The sequence below is a fragment of the Zootermopsis nevadensis genome, unplaced genomic scaffold, assembly GCF_977971745.1.
Source record: "Zootermopsis nevadensis isolate Lab colony 2312 unplaced genomic scaffold, Znev_1.0 Znev_ptg000050l, whole genome shotgun sequence".
NCBI classification, from domain to species: Eukaryota; Metazoa; Arthropoda; class Insecta; order Blattodea; family Termopsidae; genus Zootermopsis; species Zootermopsis nevadensis.
The window spans coordinates 4,598,831-4,626,547 of record NW_028259182.1 but is presented as its reverse complement, the minus strand read 5'-3'; the positions used below and the strand labels follow the sequence as shown (position 1 = coordinate 4,626,547).

Sequence of the window (27,717 nt, the reverse complement as noted above, 5' to 3'; positions counted from 1 at the left end):
GGTTCAAATCATTTAATACACGTGTTCACTCACCTTTCTGCTAACCCCGACGATGAATTATCCATGATATTTATACTATAAATTCACCGATGCAATTCAAACATTTCCAATTGAAAGGCATACAAATCGTTTCACTTCACTCACAAGTCCCTACTTACAACTTATCTGAAATGAACTTTAACTTTCAACCGCACATGATACATTAAAACACGCAAACAACACCAAAACCACCATTAATATAAAATAAACGGGGACATTATGAAAAACAAATATAAAATCGTACAATATACAACAACCAACAAGTGTCAGCCATCTTGAGCACAGTATCTCACCCACAATAAAATTCCTTTCCGCATCTTCCACAGTAATTAGTACGGTATATCATCTCTGTAACTTGCCATTATAAACCTTACGCGATAAAAAAAATAAATTTAATTAGTAGATATAAGAACGATATTTATTATTTCTTACGTATATCCTATGACAAATACAAGTAATTTACTTCTGACATTTCACGTCTATTCGACAGCGGAAGGTTACATACAATGGGCATAAAATTTGTAGATGCGGCGAAAGATGGCAGCACATACTACGCTGCTAAGTCACAGGTTATAAAGGTCATTCCAGTTTCGACTTAACAAATCGACTGTTTTCTATCTCTGCGTGTTACTCGTCATAATAACCTCTGAAAGGGTTCAGTAGAATAAATAACATTTCAGAATCAAAACTCAGCTATCTGATTTATCGACAGATTATGTTTAACGTGTCTCCAAAAATTAATACAATTGTACAACACAGTGTTATCGCAAAACTCGAGCTCTCGATACGAGAAAATAATACATAAATACGAGCCCTACCAGTGGTACCACAACGCGACGCAATATGTAAATGTCCCGTTTCGACCCGTAATGCACCCATTCTTCCCACGCGCAAAGAACTCGCGTCCGGGTTAGAAGTGGCAACAGCGAAGTCTTGAGAACAAAGTTTTCTCTTTTGTAGAAGACACACAACGGAAGGACTTCGACGAAGGATCGATACAGATGATCTAACTAAAACCATTGTTAACTCTCTACTACGAAAGATATTTGTTCTCGGAAAAGTCTGTGCAATACAAACAAGTCTATCAATAGATCAATTGCTTCATTATGACACACATAACGCCCCCGAATACGATAAGCAGAAGACGTTTTCATGCAGAGATTTTAAAATTGCAGAAATGAAACTAGTCAAGTCTCGAGTGTGAAAAACACAGCAATTGAGAAATTTCAGGTGTAAAAGTACGGAAATTCTAGATGTCACGTACAATTTTAATAAACAAACTAATTTTAATTTTGTCGAATTTAATGCCTGTAAGACTATTCATTAAAATGCACATATTCTTAAATCATTTCTTTGATTTTTTTTAAAGAGGGCAGAAATTGATTTCGCACTCAGTAAACGTAGGCATACATATTGTATTTTTATGAAAATCATTGGAAGATAATTGTCTTATTGTTACATTTGTTTTCAAATTAAACGTCCTTTTAGAATACATTAAATAATTTCCAGGTTCTAGAAAATAATTACATGGGGGAAGGTTCAAGCAGATGGTACCGGTACCTGCGTGGTGGGGACCCTGGGTTCATTGTAGAACACATCTCGTTCTTAATTAAATTGCCAGAATGAGTTCTGGTACACATCTCCCGATTCTCCTGTGTCGAAAAAATCGACAAAATCTCATCCGGTGATCAGTTTCCGTTAAGGCAGAAATTCTTCACCAGGTTGCATTAAACATGAAGAAGAAATTTGACACAATATTGTTCTGTTTTTTTTCTGATTCCACTGTAATTTATTTTTTTTGACAAATAGAACTTGTGTCAAGAATGTGTTGCGTACACAAGCCTAAACCGATAAGCGATACGATGTCACGCGACCGAGTGACGTAGCAAAACATGTTCCGTTTACTGTCTTATGACGTAGGAGCAGACACCTGCACGTCCTAACCATCAACTGCGCATGCGTCAGTGACACAAAACTGTCAGGAAGACAGCAGATCGTTTCCGGTAGACACAGACACGTAGATGCTCATACCCAGGCTGTGTTCAACACCTGTATCCACATCAGAAACGTGTCCTGGGGCCTACTCAGTTCTCGAGCCAGAGGGTACCGGGGGCTTTTCCGCCGGTTATGAAGCAGACGGGATGTGAAGTACCATCTTGTGCCCACATTCAGATTGCAGTGGAGCGTGTCTGTGACCGTGGGGTTCTTGGTTACGCGTGGTAACGAGTGCTCGTAGCTGCTACAGTGCAAAACAGTAGAAGAGAACATCGTTGTCAGCGGTCTTTTCGTGATAAATCAAACCTTTCAAAAAGGAATATGAATGTGAGGAGGAATGAACAAGAAATATAAACATTACGAAACGTTTCTCCCTTTCTTGGAAATATAACAACGATGAGGGAAGTTAAAACACAGCTCTTACAAGACTGTGCAAAATACAGGTCCTTTTGTGAACTGTCGGTTTTATTACGTGCTATTTTAAAATAAATCTTATAGCTCGTAAACCCTGTTAATTACTTCTTACAGCAGAGCTGGGAGATTGCTAGAGCTGCCAGAAAACTTAAAAGGAACAGAATGTAAAAAAAAAATATCAACATTATAAAATTACGAAAGACAAGGCTGGATTCTTGCGCCTCGGACGCGTGACGCAGGAATGTCCGCAGTCTCCCCTCCGACAGCATAATTGTCCTTTCCGACAATCCGAAGACCTTGTGCACTTTTTCTTGTGGCAAGTCGCAGACTGCGGTCTGGCTGGGGTGGGACACGGCGAAACGTCTGGAAAAAAGAAAAATGTCTTTGCTAACATACAGAGCTGCAACTGACTGCTTATGTTGGCTACGTGCTTGTTCTGCCATCTATCTTACCCCCACATAAAACGAGGTGAAGGGTACACATTTCAGTCGGTAAAGTGGTTAGCTGTTATTCAACTCACACAATTTTCCCCCCCCCCGCCTCCCGGTGTCGCAATACCTAACTTTTCTCAAACACAAACAATGGTTCATACAATTCAGAAGCAGAATTTATGCGAGATTTAAGTTTACTATCTCAATATAGCGATATGTCGCAATCTGTGTCAAGAAGGACTCTCTCGCTCTCTCTCTTTAGGGAAGGAAGTCAAGGAGATTCATCGGCGTTTAACAGCGACAAAGTCTTCTGCGCATGTGCGTCGTGACGCAGAAGACAAATGACAATGTGTTTAAGGTACTGAATGTTAAACACGTATATGACAAGAAAAACGTGACAATGCCGATCCCACATGAAATATTCAGCAACAAAAAAATATAAAAATAAAGCTATCCCGCTATACGCCATATAAGCGCTTGGGGGGGGGGGAAGAGCTGATATATCTTAACCTCTACATTAGATGGGGGTGAGTGGTTAGCGTTAGGAGGCTGGGTTTGCCCGACTTCAACGCAGAGGCTAGAGGAAATATCCTCCGTCCCTGTCGTGGATAGAACCCGGGTCGTCGAGTCCAGAGTCAAAATCATTATACTGACTGAGCTAACGCGACGAGGTGTTCGTGACTGTCTCAAGAGATGGCGTACTGTGATAGTGCACCGTGCCGGAACTTGTCAATAAGGCGATTGTGACAGGGTAAAGCAACCCAAAGACCTGACATTTTGATCTCTAGTATAGAATATGAGATGTGTAATGGTATTCCCAGCGTTGTTACTGACCAATCAGGAGAGAGACAGAGTCTTGAGCCGTGATCTTTAAGGTTACGTTGGGCAGTAACTCACAGAACTCTCCGAGACCGAAGCATCCATTTTTTTTTTCGTGAGTAACAGAACGGATAATGTCTGAGGTTGTAAATGAACTCGCCCTCCGCAACATGAAAAATAATTATAGTAAAGGACTCAAATATCATGCAGACATGTCAAATTCAGGCTTCGATGTCTTATGATGAACGAATTATAAACTCATTTACATATGATGAGACACACACTTGCGTTCAGTGTAGTTTTTCAGAAGTACTATCTTGCAAATCTACTAATGAATAATCGCGTTGTAAATCAAGTTCCTCGCTTAATTTTGAGCCCAAAATACGTGAGATTAAAGATATCAACGTGTACTTAGAATCTTACTGAAATTTAAGTAAGTGTGTTGCAACTAAGGCACTTTAAAAGTCGAGGATTATACAGTAATTATCCGAGTATCTCCCAAATGTATCAATAAAATCATTTTATTTTAAGTCAAACACTGACAGCGAAGTACACGCACGATAATAAATCTTTTTAGACTGAAAACTGCTATCTCTTCCCCTTGAAGATATTTAACTTAAACAAACCCTCAGCGTTTTAAAAAGTTAGTCGTACCGATGACCTATAATAGAAAAAATCAACATTAAATTTAACAGAGAAGTGAAATGATTAATGTTCAGATCTAATATAACCATCTATAATATGCAGATTAGTACAAGACTCTTTCTACTTATTACCATTACGTTTACCAGTCGTCTGAAGTTTAATTCTTGTAATCAATACAAATTACAAGAAAGAACGCCTAGGTCCATTACAAAAAACACGGAATAAAAATCCAAATTATTGTTCGCGCTGTGACCACAGAAGCAAACACGAAAGGAATCTCAGAGACTTTAAATATTTAGATAATTTTCACTCGGAAGAAACGTTTTTTAAACATTTTAGTTCAATGTGATTTTCCATTCATTTACCACCGATGTTAAATCGAAAAGATGTGATACAAAGCGACAGTGGATTGTTTTGAGATATTATCCCATCAGTCTGAAATGACTGAGATATTAACAGAAACATCGTCCGCGCACAGTCAACACTCAGAGGCATCCATCCAATACGTAGCAAAATCTCACACAAAGCTAGCGGTAAGACTTCTCAGTAATTTAAATTGTTGACATAATTAATTATATTTACGATAAAATTCGTCCTGTATGAACAAAAAAAATTAGGGCCTACTGCAGCTCGGGGGTCACAGGCTCTATTTTATTTTTATTATTTAGTGTTCTGTCTGACGACAGGTCCATATGAACAGGATCCTTCCATCCTTTTCTCGGACTGGGACCTGTTCATATACGTTCTTGGCAGATGATCCAGAAGTGGTTTGCCATTGCCTTCTTCTGTGTGTGAATGGAGTAATTGTTGGGATGCCACGGAGGAAAACTCCGTCTTGCCTGGACCACGGCCTTGCCCAACACAAATTATCAAAATTCGGGCACCGCCGGGAATCGAACCCGAGACCCCAGGATTACAAGGCCAGCGTTCTAACCGCTAGACCACCGAGGCGGTCACAGGCTCTATTACGCCCCCGTAAAACCAGAACCAACATCACCAGATCCTTTGATCTGTCTGTAAGATTAGTTCGCCATAAACGTCTAAGTTTCAGATCCGTTCTTGAGGAAACTCACCTAAGCAACACAACTGGAAGAATCTACAGCAAAAGTCACTGTTGGTATCGATACAGGATGAACAGAATTCTTCGCCAGGAGCTCTCGCCAAATGTCCGAATGGTACCCACGCCACGACGAGGAGGCCCGCGGTAAGAAACAGCGACAGGTGTTTCATATCGACGTATGAATCCCGAAGAGCGCGAATCAGACGTTTTAATGGCACCAACCAGACAATGACGACAGTGCGGTGGTGCGTCATAATCTTCGGGATATCCCACTCATCGGACGTCCAGTGTGGAGGCACGAAGTTACCGTAACGACGAGTTGAACGCTCTGAAGGCTGTCTCTTCGACGTTAACAGATGCGATGTTAGAAACCACGTGGTGGAATGCAGAAGAGAAAATGCTTCCACATTGCAGGAACACATCGTCACAATTCGGGGAAAAAAATATACCTCGTTTTATTGTACTTCGCAGTTTTTTTTTTTTTTTTTACAAATTGAAGGTGTGTGGCAACCCTGCGTCGAGCAATTCTATCGGCGCCATTTTCCCAACAGCACGTGCTCACTTCGTGTCTCTGTGTCACATTTTGGTAATTCTCGCAATGTTTTTTTTAGACATAATGCTATTGCACACTAATAGACTACAGTATAGTGTAAACATAACTTTTATATGCACTGGGAAACCAAAAAAATTCGTGAGACTCGCTTTATTGCGGTGGTCTGGAACCGAACCCGCAATATCTCCGAGGTATGCCTATATATATTTATCGATTGCCCATAAAATAGTTCATCTGGAGTTAAACAAGCCGTCGTGTAAACCAGATTATCACGAAACACTCCACAGTGTAATGTGGTTCAGTAGCATATTCACAAACAGCTTTTATCGATTAATCGATCTCATTCGATCAAATTCGCGTTAACGAAACACAACGTAATTGCAGAGATGACTGCATTTATAATTTTTATTCAAATTCAGCGATGTAAGAATTACGATTTAGTATAAGAATCAGTACGAGAAACATTGTAAAACGTTATAAATAATTGTAAAAAAAATTTTCTTCACATTTTGACTTTCTGGTTTCAAAATCGGCGTTATTCTGAATCGACGGCTACCTGTATTTGTTTTGTTTGGACATTCAGTCCGATAAGCTCCTCATCCTTAATGGAGGCAGACCAAAGATTATGCTATCTTACAAGCGACTAGCTCCTAGAATTCCCCTTGATTATTCCACCAGCCAGAAACTACTGCGACCAGAATAATTCAGGCACTGAACAGGTGAACGCGCTCTTGTAAGCCATGAACAGATTTAATTTACTTGTGATCAACAGCGCACTTGCCATCTTCATGCACGTAGTAACAGGGTAAGTTAATCGGAAAAAGATTACTTTGAACTTTATAAACAAAGCCTTTATACTCGATTGTGTTGACATCGCTTTGACGATGAAGGCAGTTAGTACCTCCGAAACGTCGGCGCGACATCCCGAATTCTTTTTAATTGTTTCTCGTTACTACCATCGTCAAAGTCACAGAAGCCGTGACTTTCAACACAAAATTCCGAAAAGTCAATAATATAATACCATTCACCGCGCTACGTGGAATACAAATGGAAAACTCAATGATATCGACATGTTTCTGAACTTTACAAAGGGTACGGTGTATTCGTCCCTATTTAAAATCTCGAAAACAACAGACGTATATTCATAAAACCTAGTCTGAACAGCCCACCACAAGACACCATAATACTGGCGTACCGGAAGTACTTTCAACATGGCGTCAGCGCGAAATCCTGAGGAGCGACAGGTGTACCAACTGTGAATGGTAACAGCGCGAAATTTGAATCGTCCATCTAGGAATGAACGTGGGGCTATTTCATCAGGTCAGTTCGCATCGGTATTCAGCCTGATCCGACATGATACAGCTTTAATCAACGGACTTGTGATTGTAATCTTTCTAAAGTATTCTGTGACGTCAGGATAATTAGCAAAGAAAATAAAACGGAATGTTGAAGCCCTGCTTATTGTAAACTGGTTTTATCTACTTAGATTATCAATGCAAGTGTCATTTTCACACACGTAAAAATAGGTTAAATTTATCGAAAATTTATTCTGTTTAAATAATAGGTTAACGTTATCAAAATCTTCAATAATAATGAGAGAGACAAAGTTTCACTCCCATATAAAATAATGGTGAAGTTACGGGCTTCTGCAGTTATCCTTATTTTATAGAAACCTGGAAAGGGGTATTGTAATCCTAAAATGGTAGTATACATTTCGCCTCGTCCTTCTAGCCCACCCGATGATAGTAGCCTATCACTTTTATAGAAGATACTACGACACTTCACGCGGAAGGCGCCTGAAAACAGAACAGTGTTACCACACGTAAGAATAATTTCATTTTACTTGATTTCGGTGGGAGACAGTTACAAAACTTTCAGCTTCGAAAAATGTTCAAGAAAGTCTGTAATGTAATTGGTACTCCTGTCATCAGATGGGGTTAGAGAGCAGTTCCCATCGCGTAAATCTAAATTACGTAGATGTCACATCTGCACATTTTCCAACACAGCATCGCGAAATTTCGATCCTTAGAAGACAAAAACACAACAATGAATGTTACAACCGTCAAAACCCACCGTACGTGAGAGAAAAATAACCTAATACACGTGGCGTTACTGCAACAATTACATAAAAATGAGGTCAGTGCTTTGCAAAATTCTCCACATTAAAATATTATACAGAATCAGAGTTTATAACCTCAAAAGAGCATTAACTTCCATTTAGTGAGTGAACTCCTTATTAATATAAAGTAAATCTTATCTTTCTAGAATAAAACCTAACCTAACCGGCCCAAAGTTCATGTTAAATGAATCGGCAGTGTCACGTGATAACCCCCTCCACCCACCAAAAAAAAAATTGAATTGAAAAACTGCGTCACTTATTAGAGATTACTGTCATTGTTATATTCCAAAGGATAAATAATTAGTTACCACCGTGTCCCGCAGGAAATTTCCTCAGCTTGACGCAGGGAAGGTAATTATCGATACAGATGCCGGTGCTGACGACGCTGCTGCCATCTTCATGGCGCTAAATAAGGAAAAGGACAATTCGAGTTTCAAGGTCATAGCGATCACCTGTGTCCACGGCAACACAGCCGTCGAGAACGTTGTCGTCAATGTCTTTAAGATACTCCAAACCGTCGGCCGTCTTGACGTAAGCCCGATAACACTATCTTTACACAATTCAGTATCGTCCACGCATTCGATACCTTATCTTCAAGGTCATCGACAAGTCGAATAAACAAGCAAGTAAACGCAGGTATCACTATTTTACACGCGTGAATTCAATGCATATATACAGAGTGATTCAAAGTCCTAAGAACAAACTTTGCAGCAGTTCAACAATATTATTAATTTTTTAGGCTGTGGACTGCAATGCCGAATTCGATGTAATCTGACACCGATTTATTTATTCCCATTAAAATCTCTCCGTTCGTTCGTTGTATGCATCCAACAATTCGAGCATGGTTTTTCACTAAATTTGACAGTGGAGTTTCACGAAAAAATCGTAGGGCAATTTAAATTATGCTTTTCATGTTCTCACGTATTTTACGTAACTATCATAAACCGACTGAGATTTTTAATGGTAACACGTGGTGTTTCTGTGCGGATAGAACTGAATTTTAATATTATTTTATTTCCGGGATACATAACACGCATAGGGAGGAGAAACACATCCAGATTTTACGGGAAAAACAAGCGAGATCCAATGAAAATAATTTCCTCAAAAAGCAGAAATATTTTGATTAGCTCAACGGCAGTAAGGTTCTCAAGATGGCGGCATTCATGAATTTCGACGAAAATTTTATAATAAATATTAACTATGTATTCAACTATCAAAGTTTTTTTTAAAAAAAATTGTTAAAATATTAACAAATTCGTGGCACATGACACGAATACGAAACAATTTAAAGTAATTTCATTACCAGATTCCGGTGTACCGCGGAGCCTCAAAATCGTTCATCTGGACACCCCCATCAGATAATTACTTCGGCGAAGATGGTTTTGGAGATTTCGAATTCCCAAATCCACCAAATTCTAGCGATCTTCTACAAAATGAGCACGCCGTTAACTCTCTAATACAAATTGTAACTCAGAATCCAGGTAAGGAGAAGCAGATGAGAACTATGACTTGTAGTCTACAGTTATCATATCCCTAAATCAATTATTAATGTATATGAAAGTAGGCAGGGTTATGCTTTTAATGCATCACCCTGTAGAAGGTCAAAGACTTTCTTTCAATCAAAGCTTTAATTTAATAAAACTGAGTTAAGATAAGTCATGTGGAGTTTGTTTAGAGCCCAACACACATTTCATCCAGAGACCACAAAACACTCGCCCCATCAACCAGACGCAAGCAAACCAACGAACCAGAAAGACAGAATGAAGACGTGGTAAATAATGATGACATTAAAAAACGACTAAACTATTCCAAGTTTGTTCTTAAAACTCTTTATCCTTATTCCAGGAGAAGTGACCCTTCTGTGTTTAGGTCCTCTGACTAACGTCGCTCTAGCAGTGAGAATGGATCCGACGTTTCTAACAAAACTAAAACACTTGGTGGTTTTGGGCGGCAGCACTGAAGGTACGTCCAAATGAATTAAGTTTCCTGGTGAGATTTCAGGATCTCACGCGGCGTGTCTTCTGGTACGACGTGCCATGTAGTCTGGTAGAAGTTTCCCAATGTTTCAGAGGTCCTTGTTGCCTCCATCATCAGGGTGATGATGGTGGAGTGAAACAGAGTGGGCTGCTAGCCACGCTCATCTGTATCATAAAAAAATAAAATTGAGTGTGTGGATTGGATTTAACTGGCTCGAGATAGGATCAAATGGTGGGCTCTTGTGCTTCGGATTCCACAAGAGGCAGGAAAATTTCTTGGCCAGCTGAGCGACCTCTCGCTTCTGAAGGACTCTGCTTACGTTGTGTGCCTTCCATTGTTCTCTAACATAAAAATACTCACAGATTTACCTGAGATGAATCTGAATTTGAAGAATGAAGATTGGGTCCAGGAGATGAAGCACTTTCCTCAATTCAGCTTTTAAACGTAAAATAAAGTTGTCAATGATCTCGGGTTGAGGGTATCAACCTGAGAATCTTCAGGCTGAGGATTACTTCTTCCTTCCTCTGCAGAAAAGGGTCTTTGACCAGTTCACCTGACCCGAATCAGAGTTCTGAGACATCAGAAAGTAAATGTTAAGACACGTTTCCATATTATTTAGATTCTTCGAGAGTTACATTTGTTAAAATTTTAATATTGGCTATTTTCAGGTGTAGGTAATATTAAGCCAGGAATAGAATTCAACTTTTACGTGGACCCAGAAGCGGCGTTCATCGTATTCAACTCTAGTGACACGAGCACCGGGCACATACGACCCATTACATTAGTGCCATATGATTCAGTGTCCGAGAGAAACATCGTAACCATGGTGAGACGTTCGAAGACTTATCTAATGGTTTGTGGTAGCAGGAGCCGCAGTGTTAACATAATTATGCAGCCTATCAACCTGAAATTTTCACAAACTTCACTGCTTACATTTCCAATGCAGCGACCAAAATCTTATTTCCACACAGATAGCTAAATAACTGCAAGCAGTGACCACAATTTCCTGCTACGGTTTACAAGTTTTTGTATGTCTGACCACAAAACATTTATTCCTCCTTCCATTCGGGAGGTGATAACTTTTAAATGGACCCCTCTATACCTCTCGTAAATGTTCCAATTCAATAAATACACATATTTTAATCACACCAAATACAACATATATATTTTTTATTTTTTTAAGATTCTGTGTGTCTCTAGTTTAAAAAAAAATATTATTATTTTTCCAACAGGACTGGCGTAAGAATGTCCTTGGAATTCTTCCAAGTGCAGAAGTGCAAATTCTGAACAAAGCCGAACAGTACCAACTGAAAGAAAATTTTCTAAACTGGGAGTGCGCCGACTGTCTTGCAACTGCGGCCATCTTGGACCCTTCCCTCATCCAGCAGTCTGCCACTTTTTATGCATACGTCGCGCAAGACGGCGGAATCAGCCGAGGGGCCATGTTTGTGGATTACAAGGGCATTGAAGAAATGTCTCCTAACATTGTGATCGTTAGACGTTTTGACGTTGATCGCTACAAGAAGATGATACTGAGTACCATTGGTGGTGTCCCATCAGCACTGTTACTAACAAGTGACAACTGACCTTTATCCACAGTGATATACCACGATCAAGCTGACCCCAAAGAACTCAGAATATTGCTCCGCATACTTACTCCAAGCAGAGCGAAAGTACAGTTAAAAGATTCAGGCATACAAATAATGGGATGATATTTCGTAGAAATAAAAATATAATTTGTACCAAAATCTGCATTTCATAATCTGAAATGTGGTGCAGTGTGCAAATTTGAATGCAATGAACTGAGACAGAAAAATATACAAGTCCCTGTCATCACCATACGAGAAACAAAATTACTCTCACATCCACTATTAGACGTTACCGTCACCAAAGTTCTGATTACTCCTAAAACACTGTTTACAGGGTACGCTGAGAAAATTTACAATACATTTATCAGACAAAGTTCTACAAATGTCTCTCAAAAAAATTGTATAAACACCACACAAAAATGTCAAAAATAAATTTCAGTCTTAACGTAAAATGACAACTGAGGTCAGTCTGCATTAGTGATATAAATATCTTATAAACATTTTATCAAATTTCAAACTCAGAGTGTTGGATTCGCAAAGCCATACTCTCATTTGATATGATTCATCAGTGACAGACATCAGTATTCTGCCGTCAAAACTGTCAACACATATATTTTTCTTTTCAGAGTTCAAAATTAAGTTCCCAATTAAATGTTTGTGTCACTAATATTAAAATTCAAATTTACCAGGGTTTCAGGATGACACTGTCAAAGAACGCGTTTATTTTAATTATAAACCGAAACTCAAATTAAATTTATACAAAAGTTCGCAAATATTTTGAAAACATTCCTACCTCAGCGATTTCCAAACTGGTTCCATGGGAAGTTCTTCAGGGTTTTGCAGACAGACTTCTTCAATTTAAATATATAAATGGGAATGTAATTAAGTCGCTTCAGGAATATACTGTATAAGTTGACATTTGGGAAGATGCAATGAATTAAGGGGGAAGCATGAATCTTGCTATTCTTTTAGAAATCAGTGTATTATAATTTTGATACAACTGAAGACAAATAGTGCAAAAACTAGTACATTACTTGGTTTTAAAAGAGCCGAATTACTGAAAAATGGGTAGAAAAAGTCAAAGGGTAACTTTACTTCATAAACAGGTGGCTCTGCGAACCGGGCAATGGCGGGTTTTGTAGCGTCGACAAACGACACAGAACTTACCGCATCGTAGTGCTGCTCTTCAGTTTCGCGCGTGCAGCGAAAAGAAGAACACGCAAATACTATGTCACGCGGCGATCCAAATCTGAAAACAGCACCTAAAATTTTTGCCTGAGGTACTGCGAGAGAACCGACATTCGCGAACATCACGTCAATGTGAAGACTCGTCACGATGCCTTTACAGACTAGCGCCCAGTCATCACTTTGACTCGATGAAATTACAAATGATGGGACAGTTTCCAGCATTACTTGTACCCAGTCACCTGTTTCTTCAACTTTTGAGTCTCCAAAAGTTGCAATATAAAAATTGAACTCCTTAGCTGACGTAACATTCTCCATCACACCACCAGCTAACAAATTAATCGTTGCTTTGTGCATTGTCGCACAGGCTGACGGTGACGTAAAGTTTGATGGGCTAACAAACACCATGCACGATGACCATCTGTTCTCCCCAAATGTGACAGTCTGCCTCAAAGAATTACCGTTCTTCCCCTCCACGTCGCATCTGCCATCTTTCTTTGCTACTGCAATCGACAGCCACTCCTCAGGATTCTCATCAACTTCAATGGCTTCTTTATCAACTTCTCCTTCGATTCCTGAAACCCGAGTTACCTTCTTTCCAGTCATGACTGGTTTGCCAACGATATAACCAGGATTACCACTGCGATGGAATGGTTTTCCATCTTTAGTCCAACGGAAAGAGACGCTGAACTTTTGTGACAATTCCGTATACAGCGTTACATTTGTAAGCCACACATACACACATACATTTGTAATTCCTTTGGTTCCATTATGGTATATCATATATCTCACCTCTCTGACTACATTCTGACAATTTTCAGAACCAGAGTCATAAAAGGAGGGCTGCAAATCTGTTACTTCGTCGCAGTGATCAAGTACTGACGCCCCAGTGCTTAATTCTGAACATAAGTGCAGAGTTACTGCAATGCAGACATTAGAAGGGCAATCCTGCAAATCAAAATGAAAGTTGTATCTAACATGGCACTCATGTAATTCACGGCGTGGCAAATATTTACGAGCGTTTAACCCTACCTCTTTCAGATGAACGACGTAGGTCTCATTCATCAGCTCCGGTGCGACTAAGACAGTGAAACCTTTGTAGAAAGTAGAGGCACTGAGTTCTGGTCGATTTTCGCAGGCGGCAGCATCGCCTGTGACGACGTGACATGTTCCTGACCAGTCACTTAAATAGTAGATTATTTTCGAAGCTTGACATAAGGCACTTGTTACATGCACTGGAAGACCTAATGAAATAATACAATAAATTAACGAAACGCATAACCTCCTGGGGAGAAAGAAAATTTCAAAAATTGTACAAACACTGTATGATTCAGTATCTTTTTATTTTCATTTTACTATGAAGTAAGTTATCATGTGCACTCGCAACATCCAATCCCATGGAATGTATAAAGTTCAGATTATTCTAACTGTTAAGCGTAATGGTTGCACGTCACTTCCAGAAACCGCAAGAAGACGAGGGAGGACGCACAGACAGAAAATAAACTGGTACAAATAACGTACTGTATGAATATAATTTAACGAAGAGGTTAAAACTTTGTACTCCTCCCCCAATATTGTCAGGTTGAACAAGTCGAGAAGAATGAGATTGGCGGGGCATGTAGCGTGCATGGATGGGGCGAGAGGTGTGCATCAGGTATTGGTTGGGAAGCCTGAGGGGAAGAGACCGCTGGGTAGACCTAGACGTAGATGGGAGGATAATCTCAGGCGGGATCTATGGGAGATGGGAGTCGAAGGAGACTGGATTTTGTTGGCCCAGGACAGGGAACGGTGGAGGGCTTTGGTTAATTCGGTGATGAACCTTCGGGTTCCGTAAGCCATCTGGTTAGTTATAAAAATAATTTACTGAAGCTGTAACTGATGGAGTTGGTGCGGATAACTGAAAAAAAGATACTGAATTTTTTTAGAACTATGAGCATTTGAAAAAGTCTCCAGCCTTCTGAACCCCAGGGACCCTCACAATATGCAAATTTATTTTCTACAAATTTAGAAGATGACAGCACAAACTCGCATACTTTGTATAACTACCAGATCATTAGGGGTCCATTTTAATTTACTCTTTTATGAAATTGAATTGTGCGTTTATGAGCTAAGATGTCATGTAGGTGGTTATCAACATTTTGGATTAAGACATTGCCTCCATCTTCAGGGTAGACTTCCACACTAAAAACAAATTCAAAAAAAAAACATAAATGAGCTCTGCTTATCTCAGTGAGGTACGTACTGAAAGGAATGAGAGTCCTGTTCACAACAGTCCATATGATTGCTCCCTTCCTGAATGGTGCTGACGGATCAAACGAGGGAGGATCAAATTTCTCAGCTTGCCAAGAAAATGTCCTCCGAGATCTGTGCAGTTTGTTAAATTCGTGCAAAGTTGTTACCACCTAAAGAATAAAGCATAAGGAAGGCAGCAGGTTAGCAATAAACATACATCAATATTTAAATAAAATCTGTATATTACTACAGAATTAATACAATTTCTCCCAGGAAATATAATTTAACACTTACAACTACTACGGCAAAACAATTCCAGAATGGAGCATAAAGAAAAAAATGTTAAACGTTTGCATCGTTAAAATCTCAAGTTTTATATAACATTAGGATGTACAACAGATTATTTGAAATAAGATTACACTAATCAGGCAGGTATAAAAAATTTCTTATTCATAAAATAATTCTTACCCTCCTATTTTGATACGTAAATCTTGCAGGTAAGTTGTCACTCACTATGCAAAATAAACCACCTTCGTCTTGGACAAGCTTCAACTCTGTGTTGTTATGATAGATAAAATGCGTGTGGTAGCAATGACGAGGATCGAAGTTAAATGGCGCTCTACCGTGGCAACCTGAGAATGCAAGTCGATCGCTGTCTGAACAGTCCACGTCACAACAGCAGTTGATATCACAAGAATTCACCTGCTCGCACAAGAACAGTACCAATATCGATAAATATAAATAAATTGGAGATCACATGCTTCAGTCTTATTATTACTATCAATAATTTCTTATTCATCACATCACGCACTTAGTTCTTTAAACTTGTATGTTCGATGCAAATTAAATTAACTGATTAATTTTTTGTTAATAAACCTAAAACGTGGCCCCCCACCCACCCATCCAAATGCCTGCTGTCATGTTCCAGTACTAGTGTACTTACTTTTATATCGCACACGCAGATTTCACTAGAGACTGGTCGTAATTCCGCTACCGTCTCAACCGTTGCAGGAACTGGTTCCGTGGTAGTCTCCGGATGCCGTGTTGTCTGAATCTCTGGTTTCGCCGTGGTTGCATTCACAGGCAATTCAGAATATGTTTCATTTCCTATTTGAACTACTTCACTAGACAGCGTGCTATTCACATCTGCGATACTAGTTGTACCATTGACACCTTCTGTTACTACTTCTGTAGATACCGTCAAATCCGTTGAATTCAGCTCACACACATAATCTGTTTTGTTAGTCGCGCTGTTCGCACAAGACCTATTTGTTTCTGCTGAACTTTCACCCTCAGACTGTGTTTCATTCTGCGCATATGCGCACATGCACAGACAAACTGTCAATAAACCAAACACTACAGTAAAAGAACTTTCCATCATTAAGAATAAAAATTCTTCATTCACAGGTCATTCCACTGAAGACATTTAGCATTCTACTCCGTATTTATCAAAATTGCGTAGTACGACTCCTAACTCCAAGTGCACGACACCCATCGTTTCAGTTTGCAAACGATAACGATCATTTCCGGAGTAAATTAAATCTGGATTCTTAAGCTGAGGTCCACCGCCAAGGAAGTACTGGACAAACTGGTCACGCAGAGTGCCTGAAACACGTAGACGCTTAGCGGCCCATCCAAAAGTAAATATGGCTTATCAGTGTAATTTCTACCTGTATTTACACACATCCTTATGACAAGGCACTACGGCGAAGAATAAAAAATTACGCTTAACCAAAACTCGAAAAAAAATTACTATAAATGAGATGATATTTCGGTTTCTCAATGCGACAAGTATTAAGATTACTTTCTTCTGAGATATTGTAGTATGTAGTCTGGTAAAAGTTTACTGTAAACTTCTACCAGACTACAGGGCACAACATCTCAGAAGACAGTCATCTTCATCGCTATAATTCAGCCATCAGCTTTATTAATTATCCTTAAAGTTTCTATTACTGTAATATTGAGGGGGGGGGGGATTTTGAATTTCATTTTTACTTTTTATTTGGAGGTATGCCAAATCCTTTACAACTACCGGGAGGAAGGGGAGCCCAAAAGGGCCTGCACCATTATCATTTAACCTGAGGGATAGGGGAAATCTTGAAAAGACTTTTCTACGGTTTACCGTTCACAACCGCATCTTGTGGCTCTATACAAGTCTCAATATGTTTATTTTACTACCTGCTTGAGACTCATTAATTTTAGCTTTCAGATACACCTCTTATTTTTAATAGCTTGAATTTCAATCTAAAATCAAACCAGTAGGTCGCCAAGTGACACATTCTAAAGTATGGCATCCAGGAGCAGTTGGTACATGACAGAATCCATAACCGTATATCTCACTTCGGCCGAACTGGTCCAGGTGATACACTTGAAGATGTAGCTTGGGCCAACCTGTGAAGTGATGTAATTATTTTTTAACAACACCAAGACACTTGATAAATTAGTGTCCTAACACAATTACTTAAACACAGAAACCATTTTACCTTGAATGCCCTTCGTTGCAAAATGAATGTCTACTGGATGACACCAGTATGTAATGCCGTCACACGCGGGACTGTCTACTTGGGTCTGACCTTCCTTCAACCCAGATATTACTTTCCAGCCACCTCCTGTAGTTGAAGCAAATCATTACGTGCTAAAATGGCTCATACATAAAAACTAGCTCAATGGCGCAGAGTCCTTTTGATGCTAACAACTGCTCAGTTTATCAATTAAGAAATTACATAAAGTTTCATTACCATGTCTGAAATATCTGACCAATGTATCCTATCCTGAGCCATATGAAACCAGTATATAACCTCACACCCTATTTATTTAATATCCACTTTAATATCATCCTTCAATCTATGCCTAATTCTCCGAGAAATTTCCTCTCTTCAGACTTTCCAACATTTTTTTTATTTGCCACCTCTTGCATTAGTGTCACATGCCCCACCAATCCCAACTTTCTGCAATTGATCACCACGATAATAAAGATGGCTGTCTTCTGGGTTTTTTGCAATGACAGTCCTAATGATGGAGGCAGAAAGCACCTCTGAAATGTTAGCAAATTTCTACCAGACTACACGGTGCTACAACCCAGAAGACTGCCATCTTCATACTTGCTGATGCAAGAACCTGAAATATCACCATAATAACAGTTTGTGAAATGAACCAACAATCTAGTTCTTAATCATCTTCAATCTATGTTCTTCCCTTTGAAGTGAAGTCACAGACATAAGGAAAGGATAAGTTTTAGAAAAAAGTGTTTTTCCACCTGAGAGGGAAATATTGCCAAATGTGAATGCACAAAAAAATATTCAGACAAAAATGGCAAACTTCTACCAGACTACATGGTGCAACAACCCTGAAGACAGCCATCTTCAGACACACAGCCATGAAAACTTCAAATTCTACATAAAAATGTATGTCTTCTGAAATGTTGTGCAGTGTAGTCTGGTAGAGTTTATTAACACTTCAGAGGCTGTAGGATCTGAGGTTTTCATGGCAGTGAGTCCAAAGATGGTTGTCTTCTGTGTTGTTATGCTGTATAGTATGGTAGAAGTTTACCAGTAGATACAATAATTGGCTCTCTCAAGAGTTACAAGCATTTCAGTGAATCAGAATTCAGAAAATTATGGGGAAACTTAAAATTTCTGAAAAAACTTCATGTTATCACTTACCTGATTATGCAGGCTTAGAAAATGTAATTGAAATCCAAGATGCTTCTGCTGTGTTGATTTCAAATAGAATGACTCTAATTTTCATTGTGCAATACAAACCATTTTAACTAAAGTGTAAATAGTCACTACATCTCCGCAATGTGAACATATGCTGAACTGTTGTTTCATTAACTTACCTGCATGTATTCCCCACTTGCAAAACAAACTTTGATTCGGAAATTTACTTGCTCCGATTATTTGGCCAATTAAGTGAACTTCTGCCATTCCAAGTCACATTCTACAGTACACCATAAAACGGTGACACGACTCTTTAACATTAAGATCACTAATGTAAATTATCACTAACCTCGCACCATCACCGATACCAAAATGACATATAACAGTATACTATTTGAATGAGAAAGTAACAACTTAAACGTATCTATAACTGGGAAGTCGATTGGCTTAAATCGAAATATTAGAAACCACAAACGACTATCGACAAAACTGATTGTATATTACTTCATTGTGTATACAGATATGACTACTGAATAGTATGTAATAAATCCGCTCAATTTTGGCTAAATAGAAACAGCTGAAATTGCCCTACTCAAATACGCCACTTCAAATCAATCGTTTGGAACGCAAATAAATTAATACGATTTATTTAACTAATTACATTAATAGACACATCCGAACAATCGTAATTCGATTGTTTTCATTCACGTTATGCCCGTGTATAGTTGTATGTTTAACGTGATACTAGTCATTCAGATACATACTACAGATTACCAACTTTAAATTTCTAGTGCGAGGTGGGGTTAGGGTCCGCGGAAATAGTTTGTTAGTGGTGGAGTTTTGTGATAGTATTATCCAGTCTTTGTCACGAAAATGTTAAACACATTTCCAGTATTTTACCCTAGCTTGTTGCGGTTTAAAACAGTTTCTGCCACTTTCAGTATTAAAAAATGTTATCCGTCATCTTTAACCCTCATTCGTCATTATGCTGGTAACACTAATAACGGTGTTTATATAACCATATATTCCAAGTTAAAATCTATGTAATACTTACGATTAATTCAGTGACATTCGTCTGCTTATGTGCGTGGAACACAAGAATGGAGTCAGTCTCCAGAAATGTGTGGGCTTGGTACATGCATGAGGCATGTCTACCTTACCATATTGCTTGTAATTCATTAGGTTGACCCAGCTAGAAGCGGCTCATACACATTAGCTGCTTGTACAATATTTGTTATATGGATTTCAAACAATTCAGTGCTTTGTTTTATAATCTGTTTGAGTTTGAAGCAAATATGGCATCACTGATAGCCCCATGGGGGCTGAAATGCATTTAACAAATTAAACTGTAAACAAATCGTCTTATTGTTATATAGTACGGTTGATCTGTGAATTGATACATATTTTATGAAACATGTAAAACAGGAAACATATAGCATTCACCACTTTGATGTTAAACTGGCAACAGAATTCCTAATCTCATCTGCATCATATCCCCAGAAAAGCCTGGAGAAGGTTCAGCATAATTAAGATTTTAAAATTGTTCCTCATGACACAAATAAAACTGCAGATATGCAAGAATGTGGATAGCAAAAGCAGATATAACAAGCATCGCCTGTGCTTTACTTAACCCCAGCCTGGCATAGTCAGAAGATCACTCATAAAATGTTTGTTTACATTAGTATGGAATTATGCTAAGATTTAAATTGTCCTTGGGACATTCTAATGTCCTGTCAGAAAGAAGTGTTACCTGTTAGGCATGTAGTCACGCATTATTGCAGCCATGTTATCAACACCAATCTTCAACAACTCCTGTGTCATGTTTTCCTGGATTCCAGTCAATGAAAGTTATGCTAGAAAGTGGAAGTAAAGGGGTCATATATACACACAGCATGCTTTACTACAGCTGACAGAAAAGTAGCTTGTAATCAAGTAAAAATAAGAAAAAATTTCATTCCAAAAACCAAATATCATGTTCATTTTTTGCTTAAATATGGTAATATAAAGGAACAGCTTTTTATGTTCTGGATACCGAGTAATCTGTTTATTTCAGCACCAAAAAGATTTTACCGAAAAACGGGCATATTACGCGGTGATGGAAAATTTGAAATAACTCTCGATCAACGAAAGCTGAAATCACCAAAAGGTAGCCCATTTGTCATTGAAAGCGAACCTTTGGCACTTGCCGTCGCAGCTGAATGGGATGCACAGAAAGGAAAAATTCAGCAAAGTTCCATGCACTTGGTACGTATCCAGCCGTAATGGACGAGCGTCACTTGTAGTCACAGATTACACTACACGTAGAGGATAGTATTAAGCAAAAAGTTTAGGGTAACTGAGAGACTTAACGACAGAGTAAACAAAGGATTTCTTAACATTTGTCTCTTCTCTATGCAGTATATTTCTACCGTTATATAAAGATTCATTAGTACTTCATAAGATTGACCTACATTCATCTAATGAATGGTTTCATTCGCTACTTGTTCTTCTATGGTATTTTACATTGCTGCCTTCCTTTCTTATTTTACAGAGCGGTCTCTGCAGTACAGCCATTGACAACCCAAATAAATTAACAAAGTCTGATCTCGTCCAACATATAATTGGCTGCTTGGATACAGATACTGTGCTGTATCAATCTAGTGTAAGTTTAATTCTCTATCTACGTTTACAGTCCATAATTTTACGGTACAATCAGCTAAAAAAAGTTTGAGAGACACTGGGAGAATTCCTAGTTCCCGAACCTGACTCACTTTCTTAGTGGCGACGATCCTGTTCCAGGAAGCAGATGAGCTATATGAACAGCAGATACAAGAATGGGACCCCGTACTGAAGTGGTTCTGCAAGCGCTATGGCGTGAAACTTGAAGCTGCAAGAGATATTTCTGGCCCAATTATTGATCAAGAAACTAAGAATGTACTTACAAAGCATCTTTTATCCTATAATTTTTGGGCTATTCACGGTAGGTTTTATATTGCTTTTATTCCAAGAAAGTGTTTAAAAATTAAAGTATATAAAACAATTATTTTGGTCACTGCAAAATCTGAGTTTTTCATGGCATCAGATAGTAGTTTTCTGAAGTGAGGAGAGCTAGGAAGTTAGGGTTAAGCGGAGGATCGGGTTGGAAGACCGACCAATCAGAGTCACAGGATGATGAGACGAGATGGAGCCAAATCTGGAACAAGGACTGAGGAACAGGAAAGTAGCCCTTCTAGAGTCAGCAGAAATGAAGGCTAGGTAAAAAGACCTTTTATGACCTGCAGAAAGGAAGTGGAAGGATCGACAGGAAGTGCGTCTTGTTTGTAGACCCTTCTTCTGTTATTTCAGGATCCATGTGAATGACCTGCTCAGGGAGAAATTGTTCATTTCTGTTGTTGTCGTTAGGACGGAGCTTTGTTTTGCAAGTTCATCACAGACGTGGTAGAGATCAAACTGTATCCTAGCAACATGAACAGAGGCTGAATTTTCCTGGAGCAGGTCATGGAAAGTTCAAAGGGAGAAAAGGGCAAAGCATGTTTTCTCTTGATTCAACCTTCCTTTCTAGAGGCCCTGAAAATGGCTACCTCTTCCCTTATCTTGAACCAGCCTGATGGCCCTGAAAAGGGGATATTCCTGTTCGTCACTCCATTTCCCCTTCCTGTTCCGTGGTTCTGGTTGATCAGACATCCCTGCTTGATTCTCCACCTACCCCTACATAGCCCATAAACTTTCCTAACCCTCCTCACTTGGATTTCACAATTCACTGAAATCATGATTATTATTAAGATGAGTTTCAAAGCTTTAATCCTTAGAGCTGATAATAGTTTGTGTACTAATCTCAGTTGCCAGGTTCATCGTACAGTGAGATATATGTTCGTTTATTGTCTAATGTTTTCAGTAGTTCATTTCTGAGTCAATACTATGTTATTAAAAATATATTAAAATTAGCCGTCAATCACAATATAATATTATTAAAAGATTAAAATATTCTTTTTACGTTCCCTATCGAGTACTCGATTTACAAGTGGAACATACACGACATGTTTCGGCTATATATACCCATCATCAGGTGTTATTTATTTAAACTTTTCACTTTTCAGTCGGTAACCAGCCACGATCCAATACAGTACAGTACATCTCCGATCTCTCATAATACTGATACGATATTACTTCTTGGTCCATATACAAAACATTGACATCAATACGAAATACGAAATACAAACATATTAGTGACCTGTGATAATACAACGAATGAAGAAACAATATAAAGGACAAGAACATCATAAGAAAAATGAAGACTATAAATCATTAAAAATTAGTAAAAAATCAGTAATTCAGTGAAAAGTTTAAATAAATAACACCTGATGATGGCTATATATAGCCGAAACATGTCGTGTATGTTCCACTTGTAAATCGAGTACTCGATAGGGAACGTAAAAAGAATATTTTAATCTTTTAATAATATTATATTGTGATTGACGGCTAATTTTAATATTTTTTTAATACTATATAAATCACAATATGACGCATCTACAATATCCAATACTATGTTATTTATTCAAGGGTTATAATTAGGTTTCAGTTTTGGAGTTGAAGCGCTGAAGTCTGTAATTTTGACACTGTGCTGCGTAGAGAGGTATATTAGTATTGAAAAGGCTGTCCTGCTCTCTCGACTTGAAGAAGAGTTCCAGGTAAGGAAAATGAAGTCAGTCACATTCACCTTGTGGGGGAGATATAAAAAAAGGATGAAAGAACTAAAAATATTCAGCATGTAATAATGGTTTACTGCAAAAATAATTTTCAGTCTTCCTAAAAGGTACATATTTTTTAAAAATGTTTTAGATTAAGAATGTTATACTGCTTGCTTTGAAATGTACTCTCCCCTTAAGGAATTGAGTGTCTGAGGAAAATATTTTGGCCTAAGAGAGAGGAAATTACAGGAGACATTGGAACAGATGAGAAGTGCATATGTAGATGTATGCACAGGTGGAAGGATAATATTAAAATGAATCTTAAAGAATGAGGGTGTGAAGATGTATAGGGATTTCTTGAATAGCTGAACAATCATTAGAATCTCATCGTGGACTCTCCTCCATGGCATTACTGACTAATTTGGCGTGCTACTTTCTCAGAGTGGTTATTGGGGTCGAGTTGAATGGGCTCACGACTTGAACCAACAGGAAACACAAGCTCGATTAGCAGCGGCCGTGCTCTTCATTCATCTTAATTCTTCCTCTACATTTGTACAGTCCAAGAAACGATTTGCAACAACATGAACATCGTCACATGTATAGAACTGTAAATAAATTAACCCCAATCATCTGTTTTTCTTTCTTATCACCTGTTCCAAAAATTGAGCATATTCACGCTTGCTTTTGCACAGCACTATGAGAGACGTTGGATTGAAACCTAACTCCCTCAGTTGTGCAAGGCGTGATTTTGTCGTCTCGAGACTATGGCACAGTATTCGAGGAACTTGGCATATATGTTGAGAGGTATATCCTTCTCTGTACAGAAAATCCAAAATCTCCTTCAGTTTGGACACGTGAATTCTCAATATTGGTGGGTGTTTTGAACCCAAATATTCTATAGTTTCAGCATCACATTGTAGTTGCTGGGCGAGGTACTCCGACACTGAACTTTCACCGAGAAGCTTTTCTCTTGCCACCTCTTTCTGCAGTTTACTGTTAAAGAAAAAAAAAAGTGATCTGAGGTTCTCCTGGTGGTGAAGATGTTGATCTTCAAGGTTGAAGCACATCAACATAGCTTCATAACCCAGAATACTATGACTGACAGAACACTTACTGTTAAGTTTTATACCTGCATACTTAATATATTACGTACTTACTTATAAAATACTTTTAATGAGCAACGTAACATCCATGGTTTGAGAGTTCTGATTTGCGCTTCCTTAGCCATGTCTAACCGTCTTTTTATGTTGCTGACATTGTAACGTAACGCCCACATATCGCTCAAGATGTACTGAGGAGAAATTCCAGCTCCTGAAAGTTTATTCTTTACAGTAAATAAGTGTTCATGAGCATTAAGTATGCTTAAGGGAAATTTCCACAAAATTTCTCAAAAACACTTTAATTTGTACTCTGAGGCTGCTTCACCATTTTATTCGTAGCTTACTCTAGCTGACATTTCAAGCCTAAATACGAGGCAGACTCGATCTGCTGCTATTAACGCATCCCACAGAAATTGACAAGAAAAGTTTTAACAAAAGGAATGCTTATTTTATAATAAACATCCTTTAACCCATTATTCATATCCAGACTGTTACTGATGAAAAAACCCATTCACTTAAATTTGAAAGTGTGTTAAGTCTCTGTTCCTAATACCTGTGCTGCATGAATTAGTCTTTGCTCTATCTCCAGGGGAGAAAGTGTCTTAAATGTTCAAGCGTCTGTTTCTACAAATTAAAGAGTTTCCGAATGTGCCCACAAATTCATTACAGTCTTTACATATAGTAATGGTACATACATACCAAGTAGCATATCCAATATGGTTGTAAAACGGTCTAATGGGATATAAAATAAAAATTTATGTTTCTCAAACTCCTTACACACATCTTCCAAGGTACACTGGAACAGAAATTAGCACAGCAGAGAAAAGAAAAAGAATAAATTAACGAAATATCTATCGCACTGACACCTACACAAATAGAACAGATATCTACCTGAAGCTTTTCAGAAGTGTATTTTATGCGGTTACCATAAGGAAATTCATGGGATTCTTTTTCTGCCAAAGCTGCAAAGTCTCTGAGTTTAGTTATGGAAAACTGAAGGAGAGGCAGTACTGCAGCAACATCATCCAAATTCATTTTTTTAAGAATATCCAGCTTGTATGAAAGTGCATCTAATACATAATAACACAGTAAGACAATAAAAAACATTAAAATTCTAGATGACAAGACAGATGTGTACATGTCATGTGAAAGTAGATTAGAGAACCAATGAAATACATTTTGTTAAAATAAAAACATAATTAAGTGTGCAATGTTTAGCTTATATTAAGTATACATCGTACTTCATGTAGCCTGACACTGCAGAGGAATCTAATGCAAGCAACACACTGCTCAAATGAATTATCATCCATGGTCTAATAAAAAAAAAACACTACAAGAGGAAATAAAAAAATATGCTTACATGCCGACAACATAAATCTCTTAATACAAAATTATAGTGCAAATAATATATTACACAGATAATAATATACTTGGACCTAAGACAGATTAACTGTCTTTAATGGGTAAGTTTACTTGCATATCTCTTACAATCGGATCTAAATTCTGAAACCTGTTTCTACTGTACTTGTTAAGAAATAATGATTCTGATTAAACTTATTGAAGTGTAAAAATTTTAATCACCTGTTTTGTACTTCAAAAGCCAAGGATTCTGATGCAGAATTTCTTCTGAAACACCCCTTTCCGTAAACAACTTAATATTAGACTGTGCGTTTTTAGCGCTAACGAATTTAAGTTCTGGGCACTTTTGTACCATTGACTCAATCTGTTTATCAGAACAACTAAGTAAGCCCCGTAGCATGGAAACTGTTGCTTTCCTGTTAATTTCCCTACTTCCAGTATGCAAATAATCAAATTCAATGTCATCATCGTTAGGAATTGTGTCACGCTCTGTCAGTTCTCTGATTATGAGAGACCGATTGATAACCCCAACATTGGTGCGAATGCACAGCGGTACACACTTTCCTACGTTAGTGACCGAATTCGTGGTAGAAATGCGAATAATTCTGTTCATAAAAACCGGTAATGATCCCATCATTAGGAATATATAACTCACAACGTTGATTACAAAAAGATATACTTTACACTAAACCAATCATTACTTGCCGCACAATTGCACTGAAACTAGACATGCACATGTTGGTACCACGCAATGGAAACATAAGTTAAAACGTCAGTAGAATATTACATCACGCTTCTATTGTTCTGCCACCTATCCGCAGCTGCAGTAAAGGCACTATAAAAACAAGCTAGGGCTCAGCCGATAACGACGTCAACTACAATCCAACGAAGAAACGTCTATTTCAGAAATATCTGAATGTCTAGGTTATTTCAACACGCAGTCTGGTAGAGACAAACTTACTGTCTCAGTCATCAGGATAATACCCTAATAATAATTTACATGTCTGGAGTCTTGGATCCCAAGTCATCCTTCACAGGCCGAAGGAAACTGGGAATCTTCCCCGAAGGAAGGCCCAAGCACTTCATGTTGTGCCTGGATAGCAAGCAGCCTGCTGATCATGTTCAAGGTTGTGCTCGTAAGGGGTAGGGGGAGGTGGCCAAGAAAGTATTCTTTGAGGCAGGAGTGACTCTGGTGGACTGAGAGCCTGATACTTACTGTAGCCATTCTGCTTGAAAGTGGTCCTGAGAAATTCACCTTGTAGGCTTTCCGTCATAAAAAGGTCTAGCTCTGTATACCAGCGTGGAGAGTACGGCCTGTTTGTTGGAACAGTGATGGTGGGAGTTAGTGGTGCATGGGCTTATTGCAAACCTTATGTCCAGCGAGCCATGACGTTTTATGGTAGATGCTGATGTACCGTACGCAGTAGTTGAATTGTTTCACCGAACTAGTGGACCCCTGCATTTAGATTTCCATCACATACAGTTCAGATATTAGCGTTATCAAAAACCAAAAGCATTCGACATGTTGCGTTACTTTAATCTGTTTGGGAAATTTCCAAAATAGGGAAATTAATTTTTAATTCGTACTATTCACGAATTAATGCAAAATATTCCAGTGAATTTAATTTCTATCAAGCTTTTATCTCTTCTACCAAGTACACGGTGGTCTAGCGGTTAGAACGCTGGCCTTGTAGTCCTGGGGTCTCGGGTTCGATTCCCGGCGGTGCCCGAATTTATAACTTGTGTTGGGCAAGGCCATGGTCTAGGCAACACGGAGTTTTCCTCCGTGGCATCCCAACAATTACTCCATTCACACACAGAAGAAGGCAATGGCAAACCACTTCTGGATCATCTGCCAAGAACGTATATGAACA

General features: G+C 38.5%; 6 protein-coding genes across 18 annotated transcripts in view; 2 read left to right on the top strand and 4 right to left on the bottom strand.

Annotated features, from left to right (window-relative positions):
* RhoGEF2 (Rho guanine nucleotide exchange factor 2) overlaps positions 1-300 on the bottom strand; it is a 141,256-nt gene extending 140,956 nt beyond the window's left edge. For all 8 annotated transcript variants that reach the window (XM_087360928.1, XM_087360929.1, XM_087360931.1 and 5 more), the window contains exon 1: positions 34-300. In XM_087360928.1, the coding sequence (XP_087217054.1) occupies positions 34-65 (32 nt within the window). In that variant the 5' untranslated portion in view covers positions 66-300. The remainder of the gene's footprint in view (positions 1-33) is intronic.
* LOC110828150 (uncharacterized) lies at positions 183-16,439 on the bottom strand. Its single transcript, XM_022060569.2, has 7 exons — positions 16,002-16,439; positions 15,527-15,760; positions 15,069-15,228; positions 13,859-14,070; positions 13,619-13,774; positions 2,645-2,811; positions 183-2,278 (listed from the first exon to the last, which is right to left on the bottom strand). The coding sequence occupies exons 1-7, from the start codon at positions 16,437-16,439 to the stop codon at positions 2,065-2,067; spliced, it is 1,581 nt and encodes a 526-aa protein (XP_021916261.2). The 3' UTR covers positions 183-2,064.
* Positions 6,658-12,099, top strand: LOC110828152 (uncharacterized). The gene is made up of 6 exons (XM_087360945.1): positions 6,658-6,761; positions 8,399-8,606; positions 9,382-9,556; positions 9,921-10,037; positions 10,721-10,878; positions 11,285-12,099. Exons 1-6 carry the CDS (start codon positions 6,697-6,699, stop codon positions 11,636-11,638), a joined length of 1,077 nt encoding a protein of 358 aa, XP_087217071.1. The 5' UTR covers positions 6,658-6,696; the 3' UTR covers positions 11,639-12,099.
* Positions 16,440-16,484: 45 nt separating the features above from the next.
* LOC110828155 (B9 domain-containing protein 2-like) lies at positions 16,485-19,419 on the bottom strand. 2 transcript variants are annotated; one of them, XM_022060581.2, is made up of 4 exons: positions 18,897-19,419; positions 17,542-17,667; positions 17,315-17,449; positions 16,485-16,663 (listed from the first exon to the last, which is right to left on the bottom strand). In XM_022060581.2, exons 1-4 carry the CDS (start codon positions 18,982-18,984, stop codon positions 16,485-16,487), a joined length of 528 nt encoding a protein of 175 aa, XP_021916273.1. In that variant the 5' UTR covers positions 18,985-19,419. The 2 variants fall into 2 exon arrangements, with proteins under 2 accessions (XP_021916273.1, XP_021916274.1); XM_022060582.2 differs by having other exon boundaries at positions 19,067-19,419.
* A 70-nt stretch (positions 19,420-19,489) lies between these two features.
* l(2)k14505 (ATP synthase mitochondrial F1 complex assembly factor 2 homolog l(2)k14505) lies at positions 19,490-24,015 on the top strand. Of its 4 annotated transcripts, none has more exons than XM_022060578.2 (6): positions 19,490-19,708; positions 20,771-20,961; positions 21,248-21,358; positions 21,496-21,676; positions 23,269-23,384; positions 23,826-24,015. In XM_022060578.2, exons 1-6 carry the CDS (start codon positions 19,591-19,593, stop codon positions 23,967-23,969), a joined length of 861 nt encoding a protein of 286 aa, XP_021916270.1. In that variant the 5' UTR covers positions 19,490-19,590; the 3' UTR covers positions 23,970-24,015. The 4 variants fall into 4 exon arrangements, with proteins under 4 accessions (XP_021916270.1, XP_021916272.1, XP_021916271.1 ...); XM_022060580.2 differs by lacking the exon at positions 19,490-19,708 and adding an exon at positions 19,715-19,838; XM_022060579.2 differs by lacking the exon at positions 19,490-19,708 and adding an exon at positions 19,724-19,887.
* On the bottom strand, positions 23,457-27,476 carry mTTF (mitochondrial transcription termination factor). 2 transcript variants are annotated; one of them, XM_022060575.2, is made up of 5 exons: positions 26,066-27,476; positions 25,376-25,554; positions 25,184-25,280; positions 24,542-24,695; positions 23,457-24,377 (listed from the first exon to the last, which is right to left on the bottom strand). In XM_022060575.2, exons 1-5 carry the CDS (start codon positions 26,478-26,480, stop codon positions 24,011-24,013), a joined length of 1,212 nt encoding a protein of 403 aa, XP_021916267.1. In that variant the 5' UTR covers positions 26,481-27,476; the 3' UTR covers positions 23,457-24,010. The 2 variants fall into 2 exon arrangements, with proteins under 2 accessions (XP_021916267.1, XP_021916268.1); XM_022060576.2 differs by lacking the exon at positions 26,066-27,476 and adding an exon at positions 25,726-26,059.
* Positions 27,477-27,717: the final 241 nt, after the last annotated feature.

Coding starts and splice junctions, on each gene's coding strand:
- LOC110828155 (XM_022060581.2), bottom strand. CDS start 18,984: ATGGCAGAAGTTCACTTAATTGGCCAAATAATCGGAGCAAGTAAATTT. Junction 17,668..18,896: donor CAAGTGGGGAATACATGCAG/GTAAGTTAATGA, acceptor CTTCAACTACAG/GAGGTGGCTGGAAAGTAATA. Junction 16,664..17,314: donor TGTCACTTGGCGACCTACTG/GTTTGATTTTAG, acceptor TACGTGTTTCAG/GCACTCTGCGTGACCAGTTT.
- LOC110828150 (XM_022060569.2), bottom strand. CDS start 16,439: ATGATGGAAAGTTCTTTTACTGTAGTGTTTGGTTTATTGACAGTTTGT. Junction 14,071..15,068: donor CAGGACTCTCATTCCTTTCA/GTACGTACCTCA, acceptor TTATTTCATTAG/GTCTTCCAGTGCATGTAACA. Junction 2,279..2,644: donor AGAATCCAGCCTTGTCTTTC/GTAATTTTATAA, acceptor TTTGCACTGTAG/CAGCTACGAGCACTCGTTAC.
- mTTF (XM_022060575.2), bottom strand. CDS start 26,480: ATGATGGGATCATTACCGGTTTTTATGAACAGAATTATTCGCATTTCT. Junction 25,555..26,065: donor GCTTTTGAAGTACAAAACAG/GTGATTAAAATT, acceptor ATTATGTATTAG/ATGCACTTTCATACAAGCTG. Junction 25,281..25,375: donor ACACTTCTGAAAAGCTTCAG/GTAGATATCTGT, acceptor TTTCTGTTCCAG/TGTACCTTGGAAGATGTGTG.
- LOC110828152 (XM_087360945.1), top strand. CDS start 6,697: ATGAACAGATTTAATTTACTTGTGATCAACAGCGCACTTGCCATCTTC. Junction 6,762..8,398: donor TTCATGCACGTAGTAACAGG/GTAAGTTAATCG, acceptor CGTGTCCCGCAG/GAAATTTCCTCAGCTTGACG. Junction 8,607..9,381: donor AAACCGTCGGCCGTCTTGAC/GTAAGCCCGATA, acceptor TTTCATTACCAG/ATTCCGGTGTACCGCGGAGC.